Source organism: Rana temporaria, chromosome 4 (assembly GCF_905171775.1).
Source record: "Rana temporaria chromosome 4, aRanTem1.1, whole genome shotgun sequence".
Classification (NCBI taxonomy): Eukaryota; Metazoa; Chordata; class Amphibia; order Anura; family Ranidae; genus Rana; species Rana temporaria.
Genome location: NC_053492.1, coordinates 249,927,021 through 249,939,498, shown reverse-complemented (window position 1 = coordinate 249,939,498; position 12,478 = coordinate 249,927,021). Strand labels below are relative to the sequence as shown.

Genomic DNA, 12,478 nt, shown 5'->3' with positions numbered 1-12,478 from the left:
AAGTTTTCTTGACCCTCCTGATAAACTATTTTATGGCATTAAAATGTAAAGCCTATTTGGCATTAAAAGTTAAAGGTTAGGAATCGAATCCTAAACTCAGATTGTTATTGTCTGTAAAATAATTCTGCCTGATACTGGGGGATGGTTCCTTTATATGTGTTTTCACCCTGTATATTACTTGGTGGGGAGGTTGGTTAGAGCTAACGCTTTAAATATGTTATGTTCATTTTTATGTTTGTTGTGTCCAGTATCAGAGTTCCATGAGTACTTGGAGGCTGACACCCTGGCATGCCATGTGGGTGTGGGTGGTGGTAGATGATGACCCATGCGCTGGAGCTGAACCCCTTTGATAATAGAATGCCACCACTGTCCCTTGGCAGCGTTGTGTGCATGCTCTTGGCACCCAGGGGTCGCTGGTGGCTGATTGGGCTCAGCTCCTCTGATCCCGATGTATATCTATGGTGCAAGCATGTGTGCATGTGCGGTCGCTTCCTCTGGACCACTGTGGCCATCTTGAAAGCACCCAGATGCCTAGGGTGTTCAGAGCAAAGATTCACCACCTGTGCCCCATCAGTGGGCCAATTATGGCTCCCTGGTGCTCCACCATACTGGAGAGGATGCTGCTGTATCTTAGATAAATACTTTGAGAAGGTATGTCTATATGCAGGCTGCCGGTAAATAGAGGCCTTGTGTGTTGCTCTTGGAGGCATATTATATACTTTGCTTTATTGCTGTTGCAGGATTCTGGAGGAGCTTCCGATGAGTAACAAGCTCATACTTAACTTTATACAACATTGAATCCAAATTTTTAAAGATCTTTCAGGGCAACTTTATATACTTTATAGCATGTATGTTTGAACAGGATTCTTTTGGGTAATCTGCAGGCAGACAGGAAAAACTCTTACCTATCTATACATTGTTGACATGCATGCTAAATGTATCTATTCCTATTGTACCTTGTTTATTTAGTAGTGATGAACATGCTGCGTGGAGCACCATTACTCCCCTTTGTTATATGGAATACAATCTGTCGGCCAAGGATGTGAGGAGCAAGACACCACATCCCAATAGATAGGAACTACATAGAAAAAAATGGAATAAGGATGTTTAAGGTGTCTGAATCAATGTAATACACTGGAACATATTTTAAAATATATAACACATTTTATTTCATACAAAAAAAAAAAGATATCACAATCTTCTCTAAAAACAAGTTGTTCACAAAGATAACTATACAACGGTATTTGCTCGACATGTTTTGCCAAGATATGGATTCTTCAGGAGACCTTATATTTAATTGTACAGAATGTTCACTGCAAACAGAGAAAATACACATTAGACATAATAAACAATGGGGCTAAATGCCCCTATTAATTAATTTTACAAAACACTCGGTTACATTGGATCATCTAAGATCATTCTTACCCAGAAAATTCTTCAGGTCAGTATACAAGTACACCAGGGCCACAGGACTACCATCTGTAGGATATCAGTGTGTCATAGGAGGACCAAAATACCAAAAGAAGAATCTAAAATATATATACACTGCTAAAAAAAATTAACGGAACACTTTTGAATCAGAACTCCTGGGATATTGATCTGGTCCATTAAGTAGCAGAGGGGGAGCAGTGTATACAGAGGGGGTTGTTAATCAGTTTCAGCTGCTTTGCTGTTAATTGAAATTAACAACAGGTGCACTTGTTTTTTCAGGTGGAGGTGTCTGATATTGTTTTCCCTACTCATCTTTTCTGACTGTTTTTCACTAGTTTTGCATTTGGCTAGGGTCAGTGTCACTACTGGTAGCACAAGGCGATACTTGGACCCTATAAAGGTTGCACAGGCAGTCCAACTCCTCCAGGATGGCACATCAATAGGTGTCATTGCCAGAAGGTTTGCTGTGTCTCCCAGATCAGTCAAGAGCATGGAGGAGATTCCAGGAGACGGGCAGTTACTCTAGGAGAGCTGGACAGAGCCGTAGAAGGTCCTTAACCCATTAGCAGGACCGGTATCTGCTCTTTTGTGCAAGGAGGAACAGGATGAGCACTGCCAGAGCCCTACAAAATGACCTCCAGCAGGCTACTGGTGTGAATGTCTCTGACCAAACAATCAGAAACAGACTTCATGGGGGTGGCCTGAGAGCCCGGCATCCTCTAGTGTGCTCTGTGCTCACTGCCGGCCATTGTGGAGCTCGATTGGCATTTCCATTGAATGCCAGAATTGGCAGGTCCACCACTGGTGCCCCCTGCTTTTCACAGATGAGAGCAGGTTCACCCTAAGCATATGTGACAGACGTGAAAGGGTCTGGAGAAGTGGCAGAGAACTTTATGCTGCCTGTAACATTGTTCAGCATGACCGGTTTGGTGGTGGGTCAGTGATGGTCTGGGCAGGCATATCTATGGAGGGACTCACAGACCTCTACAGGCTACACAATTGGACCCTGACTGCCATTAGGTATCGGGATGAAATCATTGGACCCATTGTCAGACCCTATGCTGGTGCAGTGGGTCCTGGTGCACGACAATGCTCGGCCTCATGTGGTGTGAGCATGCAGCCAGTTCCTAGAGGATGAGGAAATTGATTCCATTGAATGGCCCCTATGCTCACCTGACCTAAATCCAAAAGAACACCTCTGGAAAATTATTTATCGGTCTATCCGGTGCCGCCAGGTTGCACCTCAATCTGTTCAGGAGCTCAGTGATGCTCTGGTCCAGATCTGGGAGGAAATACCCCAGGACACCATCCGTCGTCTCATTAGGAGCATGCCCTGATGAGCTGGCATGCATACAAGCACTTGGGGGCCATACAAACTACTGAGGACCATTTTAAGTTGTTGCAATGAAATTTTAGCAAAATGGACTAGCTTGCTGCATAATTTTTTCACTTTGATTTTCGGGGTGTCTTTGTCTTCAGCCCTCTGTAGGTGGATAATTTTCATTTCCATCAAATGATGTGCCATCCTTTCATTCCTAACACATTACCTAGTCCATATCAGTATAGATATCCAGCATGAGATTTTTTCCCATTGAGATCTGATATGTTTTCAAAGTGTTCCTTTTTTTGAGCAGTGTATGTGTATATGCCACATGGGAACATGTTTGTAACACATATGCTCTGCATATGACCACTAAACAGTCTCTGCATTTAAAAAAGCAATATGTTCATCTCAATTACCTATGAAAATACAAAGCAGTGTTTGCTAACAAGACATAAGTTAATTATGTCTAATCTGTATTCTCTCGGTTTGCAGTGAACATTCTGTACAATTAAATATAAGGTCTCCTGAAGTAGCCATATCTTGACGAAACATGTCGAGCAAATACCGTCCTTTTTTTTTTTTAGAGAAGACTGATATCTTTTTTAATGTACGAAATAAAATTTGTTATACTTTAAAATATATTCTAGTGTATTACATTGATTCAGACACCTTAAAAGTCCCTATTTAATTTTTTTCTATGTAGTCCCCTTTTGTTATAGTTATTGTTGGCCATATGTGAATATCACTCCATAGATTAGATCTTACTGTGTTCCCATAGAAACCGTCTGAATTACAAGAAGCCAGGGTCTCTCGGGAAGGTAATTACCCTAGCATGACCATACTAATAGAGTTAGACCCTATAAATAAAAAAACATTAGTTAAGAGTACATATCATTATGCTGTAGAACCAGTTGTTATAGTATTGTACCTCTAGCCCCTTAAATGCCCCTGCACATGTGAAGGGATCTAGTGCCGCCTTGCTAAAACAGGTTAAGGATTGAAAGCTAATCTTATGTATGTACACATATTTTGATTCATACATTAAGGGCATGTGGTAATATTTTGGTATGAAATTAATCATCAGAATTGCTGCGTTGTTTGCTTTATTGTTTGTGATCTACTGCAGATTTCCTCCCATAATACTCCAGAATAAGCAGAGAATACCGCATCTGCAAAACGCACCAATTAGGGAGGCTACCAGTCCATTGCAATACGAATTTTAATTTATTAAGGTGTAATATACATGTGTAGCCATTGCTTGGCTACCAAGGTGTATTTTTGTAAATATTCAATGTCTCGGGATGCTGCGTGACTTGGTTACTGTGCCATGAACAAGAGTCTTAGGCCTCGTACACACGATAGGTTAAACAGAGGACAACGGTCTGATGGACCGTTTTCATTGGTCAAAACCGATCGTGTGTGGGCCCCATAGGTTATTTAACCATCGGTTAAAAAAAAGCCAACTTGCTTTAAATTTAACCGTTGGATTCCTAATCGATGGGAAAAAAACGATCGTTAGTAGGCACAACCATCGGTTAAAAATCCACGCATGCTCAGAATCAAGTCGACGCATGCTTGTTAGCATTGAACTTTTTTTCTGCACGTCGTTGTGTTTTACGTCACCGCGTTCTGACACGATTGTTTTTTTAACCGATGGTGTGTGGACGCGACAGACCATCAGTCAGCTTCATCGGTTAACCGATGAAAATGGTCCATCGGCCCGTTTTCATCGGATGGACTGATCGTGTGTACGCGGCTTAACAGACACTTACCAACCTGTGCACAGTCAATTTAACAAATAAAAAACACTTTTGTTACATACACATTTTTCTGCACAGAGCCTACCTCCAGTAGATATACAATTTACTAGGGTCCAGTAGTCAGGAGTACATCTTATTAAACCCAGTGTACAGATTGCAGTGTTCAGAAGCCAGGAAATGTCAGACAAAGAGTCTATAGTGAAGAACTCGCTATAGTGCACTGTCCGAGGGCCCCATGCCACTAGGGGGCCCCATCAGGGTTTCCAGCCTCAGTGTAAAACCAGGGACAGTATGTAAAAATCTGTGTTTTTTTTACATCTGTCCCTGAAATGTCCCTTACTGACATCCTTTTGGTCTAAAAATGCCAAGACTATAGCTGCCCCTCCTCTCCAGTACCTTCTCAGTGTGTGTATGTATAGTGTGTGTGTGTGTGTGTGTGTCTATGTATATTCTGTGTGTATGTATACTGTGTGTGTATATTGTGTGTCTGTGTGTGTATACTGTGTATGTATACTGTATGTGTGTGGGAAAAAGAGAGATACCCCCCAGATGGGACTTTAAAGGCCAAACCACTGTATAGGTATAAAAAATATATGAACCTGTTGACATTGGCTCAGAACGCACATAGAGCACCTACAGTAAGTACATAAAAACATAAAAAGCATATTCCATAGCCATATGGAATCACCAAAAAATATGTTAAAGCGTGTGCCGAGTGGCAAAAAGAAAAAACATAACACAATACAATACACAACAAAGAACTGTAACATCAAATACACTCTCCAAATGGTAGATAATGCCACATACACTGTATGTGTGTGTGTATACAGTACTGTGTGGCCCCATAATCTATTGCCTGGGGGCCCCATAATCTCCTATTGCACGGGAGCCATATAATGTCCTATTGCCCGCGGGCCCCATGAGTTGTCAGTCCGCCCCTGTGCGCAAGTTTCGACTTCCTAAACACTGGAACCTGCAGATAGCTCAGTTAGTTATTTTTCCATCCAAGTAACTTGAACTGCAATATAGAGAGGCAGAGGAAGTGTTGTATATTTCCCATATGTGGAGTTGTTGGGTATTTCTTATTGCTCTGGCACTAAACTGCTGCCTTCCAGCACAGGGTGAATCAAGACACCATATGGTGCTTGCTCTACAGTGAACCTCTTACTTTGCCTATTAGGGACAAAGTACAGTTTTGCTACACATCCAGACAAATCAAGCATTTTTTTTTCCTCTACTGTTTTGGCTTCCACTCATCATATTGGGAAATCTCCTTTCAACCAAATACTAATTACAGGTATCTATAGATAAAACACTTTGAGTGTTGTGGTAAGTTATGGAACTACATGAGTCATTTAGGGATAAGTAGATGTCTCATTGCCCATCATTCTTGTTGGTCCATCTGCCCATCTATGCCTAGGCTATCTGGCACCTACATTTTACTACTCACATGACCGCACACCATCATGTAATCTCCACTGGTGTTAGTACTCCTTACTACTGTATGAACCAATCAGCTGTTTTATTATGTTACTTTGAAACTTTTTAGATACTTTAACCCATACAAAAGGCACAAACTCTGGGTTATTTTAAGATGTAAAAAAATAAAACAGTCTCAAAGAAAGAGAGAAAAACACAAACACATTGTGGAATATTTTTCTTCTCTTCTGCAATGTTGGAGGTCCTTGATAATTATATGCACTTCACATACCTCTTCTCTCACTTTTAGATTAATCTTCTGAAATGAGATGCAGTGGATTTGCATACAGATTTGACGACACAAAAATAGATATGAAATTATTAACAGTCTATATATGTTGTAATTTTTTTCCTAGTGTGGAGTACCCTTGCCTACAGCGATATTCTTGGCTTTGAAAGTCATCAGGCTGATTTGCCTGCTCTTAGGTTATGGTACCCCATGCTGCTACACTGTCCCCTGCAATCAAAGCACTTGCACACATTCCGCAGTTTCCCCTAATAAGTATATTTTATTGATTGGCAGTTTTGATCTGCCTCCCCAGGGGGATATTCTGCATCTTACCAGCATTCTATAGATACATCTGGCATTAAATATGCCATCTTAAATGAGCATCAATTTTCAAAAACAACTTTTCTTCTAACTTTGAAGTGACACAGATGAAATTTAAAATATATTCTGCCTAAAAAAATTGAATTAACTATGCTGCATTTTATCCTTGAAGTTGTAGTCAAAGTATACCACGGGCTACTGAAAATTTGAACCTCTCAAAAGGCTGAAAGAGAACGCCACCGGAAAGGTGAACAGAAAGTTATTTCAATGATAAATACCAATATTTTGCAGAATGACAGGACTGTTCGGCAACCAGCCTTTTCCGAGAATTGGTAATTTCTCTATAAAGAGTTTCATGATTCAAGTGCTTATTCAACTTAGGTTAGCAAATGACAGCTGTGAGGTGCTCTGCAATGAAATGAACTGTGCCTACATGGTTTAATAGAGGCTCAGTACAAAATACTCTATAATGTTTAGACTTCAGTAACTGGTATCAATTGTTAAAGACTTATATATGATGAATAACGCTACTGAAACTGGTGGTCATGACAATCTTCCTACATTTTAACATCTCTTGAAAAACTGATACCACTTTTCAGACAAGCTGGAAGCATATCAATCAAATATGTTTTACATTCGTTTTTTCCTTTTTCTATCAGTATGATCAAATTTAACTTTACAAGACAGGCGCTTTCTTTTTTAACCCAGTGGTTACCTATACCATTCATTAAAGAGCAAGTCCAGTAACAAGAGCGAGCAATCAGTAATAGTACTGATAAAAGTACTATCTAGAAAAACGATGTACCTTTTTGAGTTCTAAGTTATCCCAGCAAAAATCCAGAGAACATCTCACATGGTCACTGGGAGCGAAGTTCCTGCAATTTTGTGCTGTTTAACTTCAGTGTACCACCAATCAAATTTGAACTTCCAGTGCAGGTCTGAATCTGAATAATGGATGTGAGAAACATCTTACAATTTTTGATATCCTTCTTTCTGTAAGCGAGAGACAGCAAGAGTCTGCTGTAGAGGGAGTGTTTGGGAATAGCTGTTCTGTAGCTCAGAGGGAGATTTGAGGACCCTTTTCCCCTTTCAATGTTCTATTTCAATGCACTCAAGAATGATTTAATCAGGTGCAATGCGGTGAGTTTTTGGCATCCAGTTTGTGACTGCAAAAACTCTAAGCTTCATTGTTGGATACTCATCCAGTAAACACAAATGCTATCCACATATTTTATTTAGAATCTAAGACAATTTTGTACAAACCTTTTAAAGACTGACTTACTAAAAATAAAGCACAAGTCTGTTTGAGTGTTTATATATCTTCATCTATGTTGGGATTATCCGGAATAATGATATACAATATTACTTATCACACTGATTTCTATATAAACAAGTGTTAAACAGAAAAGACAAGTTAAAAAAAATTCTCACAAACCTGAGATCCAGAGAAGGCCATCTGCTACACATCCAGCATGACATGAAAGAGACCTATCAAAAGACTGTACAAAAGTCCACTTGTTCTTCTTTGGACAGTATCGTTCTACAGAGGGTAACACCTGTCGAAGTTCATTCCTACCACCCACCGCATAAAGACAATTGTCCAATACCCCAAGGACAAAATGTTCCCGACAATTTTTCATTGGAGCAATTTCAATCCACGTATTACTTCGAGGATCGTATCGACAAGCTGTCCTCACAGCACAAGTACGACCAGTAGCATGTTCAACTTCCCCACCTGCAGCAAACAGAAAGTCCCCCATGATTGCGACACAGTGGTGACTCCGTCCTATTGGCATGGGAGTCAGTTCACTCCAGTTTGCTATTCCTGCTATATGAACATTATCCTGATCAACAGGATTAAAGTATCTTAATTCACGAACTTTGCAGATTTCCCGCTTTTTACCACCCACAATGTAGAGGGTACTGGATTGGAAGCGTGGTTTTGTCCTTATGGTCTGCCATATTGGCTGTGCATAGATATTTTCGTGGTATTCCAAGGCTTCATTTATAAGTCCTGTTGCCTTTTCACTACCTTGGATCAAAGGATGAGAAAGGGTGACAGTGTGAAGTGTATTTGTATCCATGAGGCCAAAACGTACATACTGCAGCAGTTCATCTATGTATTGATAACGGCAGTTATGCTCCAGCCATCCTACAGCCAACTAAAAAAGATGAAAGGATTAGTTGTCATGCTTAGACCATTGTTAATGTATTTAGTAATGTTTATAAACCTCAGACATAAAAAGTGTCTAATTGTAAACTTGAATGTCACAAACAATTACATTTTTAAGTACAGTTTGTAAAACAAGCAAAATCTAAATAGATGTTGCACAAAACACCTTTTAATTTTAGACATTTCTGAAAAATGAAGCCTCTATTGCTGTGAGATGATGTATAATGGATTTTTTATTATGACAATGTGGGTAGAAATGGTGATGCAACAAAGCACAGCAACTCGTACCCCCTCTCCCATCTCTACTTGTATGTAATATTTACCCTATTATCATTTATTTATATAAATATTGATGATGTTGTTCTCTGCTTATCCCTTGTAGCCTCCCCTGTATATATGCCCCTGATGAAGCTTGTAGCGAAACATGTCGGGCAATCTGTAAGAGGTCTGGGCGTTGCTTGGTTCATTCGAGCCGCTACATGATCACAAGGATCAACAATGTCATGTCTTAATTCTGTGAAATTTTGTATCATCGAATAAATTATATTTTTATCTACATCAGTATTCTCTGTTATATTCTTTAATTGACACCGTTTAAAGTCCCTGGGTTTGTTACCCGATTCCCCCATCCAATCCTTTTTCATTTTCTATGGGATGTGGTGTCCTCTGATTTGTTTCCCTATGCCTCATTAATATAATTGTTTCTCTTAGGGTGGTATCCACCCATCACTCTTAGCAGGCATAGTGAATTATCAAATCCTATCATACGTATATATATGATGACTGTAATTTACATATTCTAGGCTTATTTCTATTTTGTCTCTCTCTCCCCTTCCTTTTCTCCCTTTCTCTTGTTTCATCCAGTGGTCTTGGATCAAGTTTTATATTTTTGGGCTTTGAGGGCCTACATCCCGTGTACCCATGGCCGATTATTGTGGTAATGCTTTCGAAGGGTTAATGAACAAATTCCAAAAAATTCAAAGTCAAGCAAGTGGGGGTTTATCCACTGAAGGATTCTTTGCTAGGCTCCAACGAATGCTAGAACGTAAAACACGTCTATTCTGGAATAGATGGTATTTTATGAAGTACATTGAGGATAAGATCACCCCGTGGGGTCTTAGGATCCAGATCTTTCCCACTATTTTTAATGTCAGCTCAGAATTCAAGCTTGAATGGGAATTAAATCTTCAGAAATGTTCGGCCAAAATGATGACTCTCCTATGTGATCAGTATTCATCCGATTTGGCCACCCTAGATCTAGAAATCGAGGATCTATACAAAGACAACAGCCTCGTCATTGCTGATGAAATTTTCCCTACCAAAGAACTTGCTTTGAATAAGGATTTGGAGGCCTATGTATCCACCTTATTAAAAAACAAAGACAAAAAATTCATCCGTGATAAGTTAGCCTTTGATAATGGCCAAGCCTACAATTGGGCAGCGACCAACAAAGGCCGTAAACGACCAAGCATGGCCAATAAAAATAAAAACAGAAATACCAACTCTAATCAGTCCAATCCTCGTGACTCTACCACCGATTGTACGGATTCTGATTCATCTATGCCTTCCACTCCGGCCATCCAGATGGCCGGTGTAACTACAGGCCCTAAGATTCATGGGATGTTTCAATCTAAAGCTGGTAGGGGTTCAGCCTCCACCAATACCTCCAAACGGGGGGCGTTTCCCAAAAGTCAGATGAATACACGTGCTACACTAGCTAAAAATACACTTGTGGATAATCGTACCGTAGCCACTTCGAATACCATTGACTCTGTTGCCCCATTGGGAGTACCTACATCACTGATGAATGATATAGGCTCTGATACTTTACAGGGGGATTTTTGTCCGACACAAACTTTCAGCCAGCCAGTTCCAGATTCCAGAAGGTGGACCAACAAAAATCCAACAATTCCACCAACACCCAGGACGGTTTCCAAATAATCAATCTTTCGTCTGTTCAACTGTCTAAGGACCAAATCTCAGTTCTTGAACTCGGCCTATCTTTCTGTCCAACTCAAAACATTGACGCATTCGAACTCATTAAAGACATCAACCTCTTCTCCAGAAAGTTGATGTTAAAAATTCTATTCGACAAACCTAAACCTGCCATTCACACTACCAACTTTGACAACCCTCTATGGCAAAACATGTCTATTGCTGACATTAAGGCAGTTGAGGAGTTAATGGAACTCTGGGAAGAAGGCCATATCAATGACGATGATCTATCCGCAGCTGAACTCTTGGAGTCTAACTTTGATCCATCTGTATCACCATCCACTGGCCTTAGACCTAATATCATTCCCACTATATCGGCTCAAAGGGAGTACAAACCGAGATCACGAATGTTCCCCACTCTTCAGGGGAACCCGAATGTATGGGCCTTCACCAGTCAAGTGACTAAGGAAATAACAGAAACTAAATGGGTCAACCCATCCCAAACTAATTTGACATCTACCCAGAAAGCGGCTCTTGCCTCTCTACAGCAATGTTCGGAAATCATAATCAAGCCCTCCGACAAGGGCGGAAACCTTGTTGTAATGGATGTCACCCAATATGAATGCATGGTATTCAACATACTTAACAATAAACAATGGTACAGAAAGGTCTCATTAGACCATCTGAACCTCACTACCTCTCTGTATCAAAGATTAATAGGTTCTGCCTATCATACTGGACTTATTACAAAAAAAACCTGGGAATTCCTCAACGTCACTTGCCCACGCACTCCAACCATGTATGCCTTGCCCAAGATCCACAAAAATGTATCCCCACCTCCTGGACGCCCTATTGTGTCCGGTAATGGGTCTCTCACTGAAAAAGCCAGCGAGATGGTCGATGACTACCTCAGACCACACGTTGAAGGTTTATCTTCATACCTACAAGACACCAGCGACTTGCTCAGATCCCTCGATGGCATTGCCGTGCCCGAGGGGTCTTGGCTGATATCATTGGACGTTGAAGCCCTATACAACTCTATCCCCCATACTTATGGGGTGGGAGTTGTCGAGGGCTTTCTATCGGGTTGCAGTGAGGCTAGGCCTCACTACAATCAATTCATTTTGGATCTTTTGAGGTTCATCCTCACCAACAACATCTTTCTCTTTGGTTGCTCCCACTACCTCCAGGTGCAGGGGGTTGCTATGGGGACCAAGTGTGCCCCCTCTTATGCAAACCTGTACCTGGGGGGGTGGGAGCGCAACCTCTTTCATCAGGATGGGATCCAGCACCATTTGGAACATATCCCATTTTGGCGTCGTTTCATCGACGACATTATGTTCATCTGGACTGGACCCCATCCTGATCTTATCACCTTCCTCGATAGCCTCAAGACCAATGATTTCAACCTTAAATTTACTTTTGAAACCAGTCAGACAAGAATTTCCTTTCTTGATGTCCATATTTTCATTCAACCAGACGGTACTATAGGCACTTCTTTATTTAGGAAACCCACGGCAGGGAATGCTTTGCTTCATGCATCCAGCTCCCATCCTGAACCTCTCAAATCCAGCATCCCCTATGGACAATACCTCAGACTTAGGAGGAATTGTAGCTCTGATGAGGACTTTATCCAAGAGGCTAATTCACTACAAAAACGTTTCCGCGATAGAGGCTATAGTAACAAGTGTCTAAAAAGGGCATTTGCCAGAGTAAAGACCAAAACCAGAGGTTCTTTACTTCATGACCCGAAAGTAGCCAAACCAAATCCGGGTACCAGAATAATTACCCGCTTCTCTGGACATCACCAACAAATAAGGACAATC

General features: G+C 40.8%; 1 protein-coding gene across 3 annotated transcripts in view; it reads right to left on the bottom strand.

Moving 5' to 3' along the window:
- KLHL32 (kelch like family member 32) overlaps window positions 1-12,478 on the bottom strand; it is a 285,677-nt gene that overhangs the window by 40,401 nt on the left and 232,798 nt on the right. For all 3 annotated transcript variants that reach the window (XM_040350130.1, XM_040350132.1, XM_040350131.1), the window contains one exon: window positions 7,980-8,706. In XM_040350130.1, the coding sequence (XP_040206064.1) occupies window positions 7,980-8,706 (727 nt within the window). The remainder of the gene's footprint in view (window positions 1-7,979; window positions 8,707-12,478) is intronic.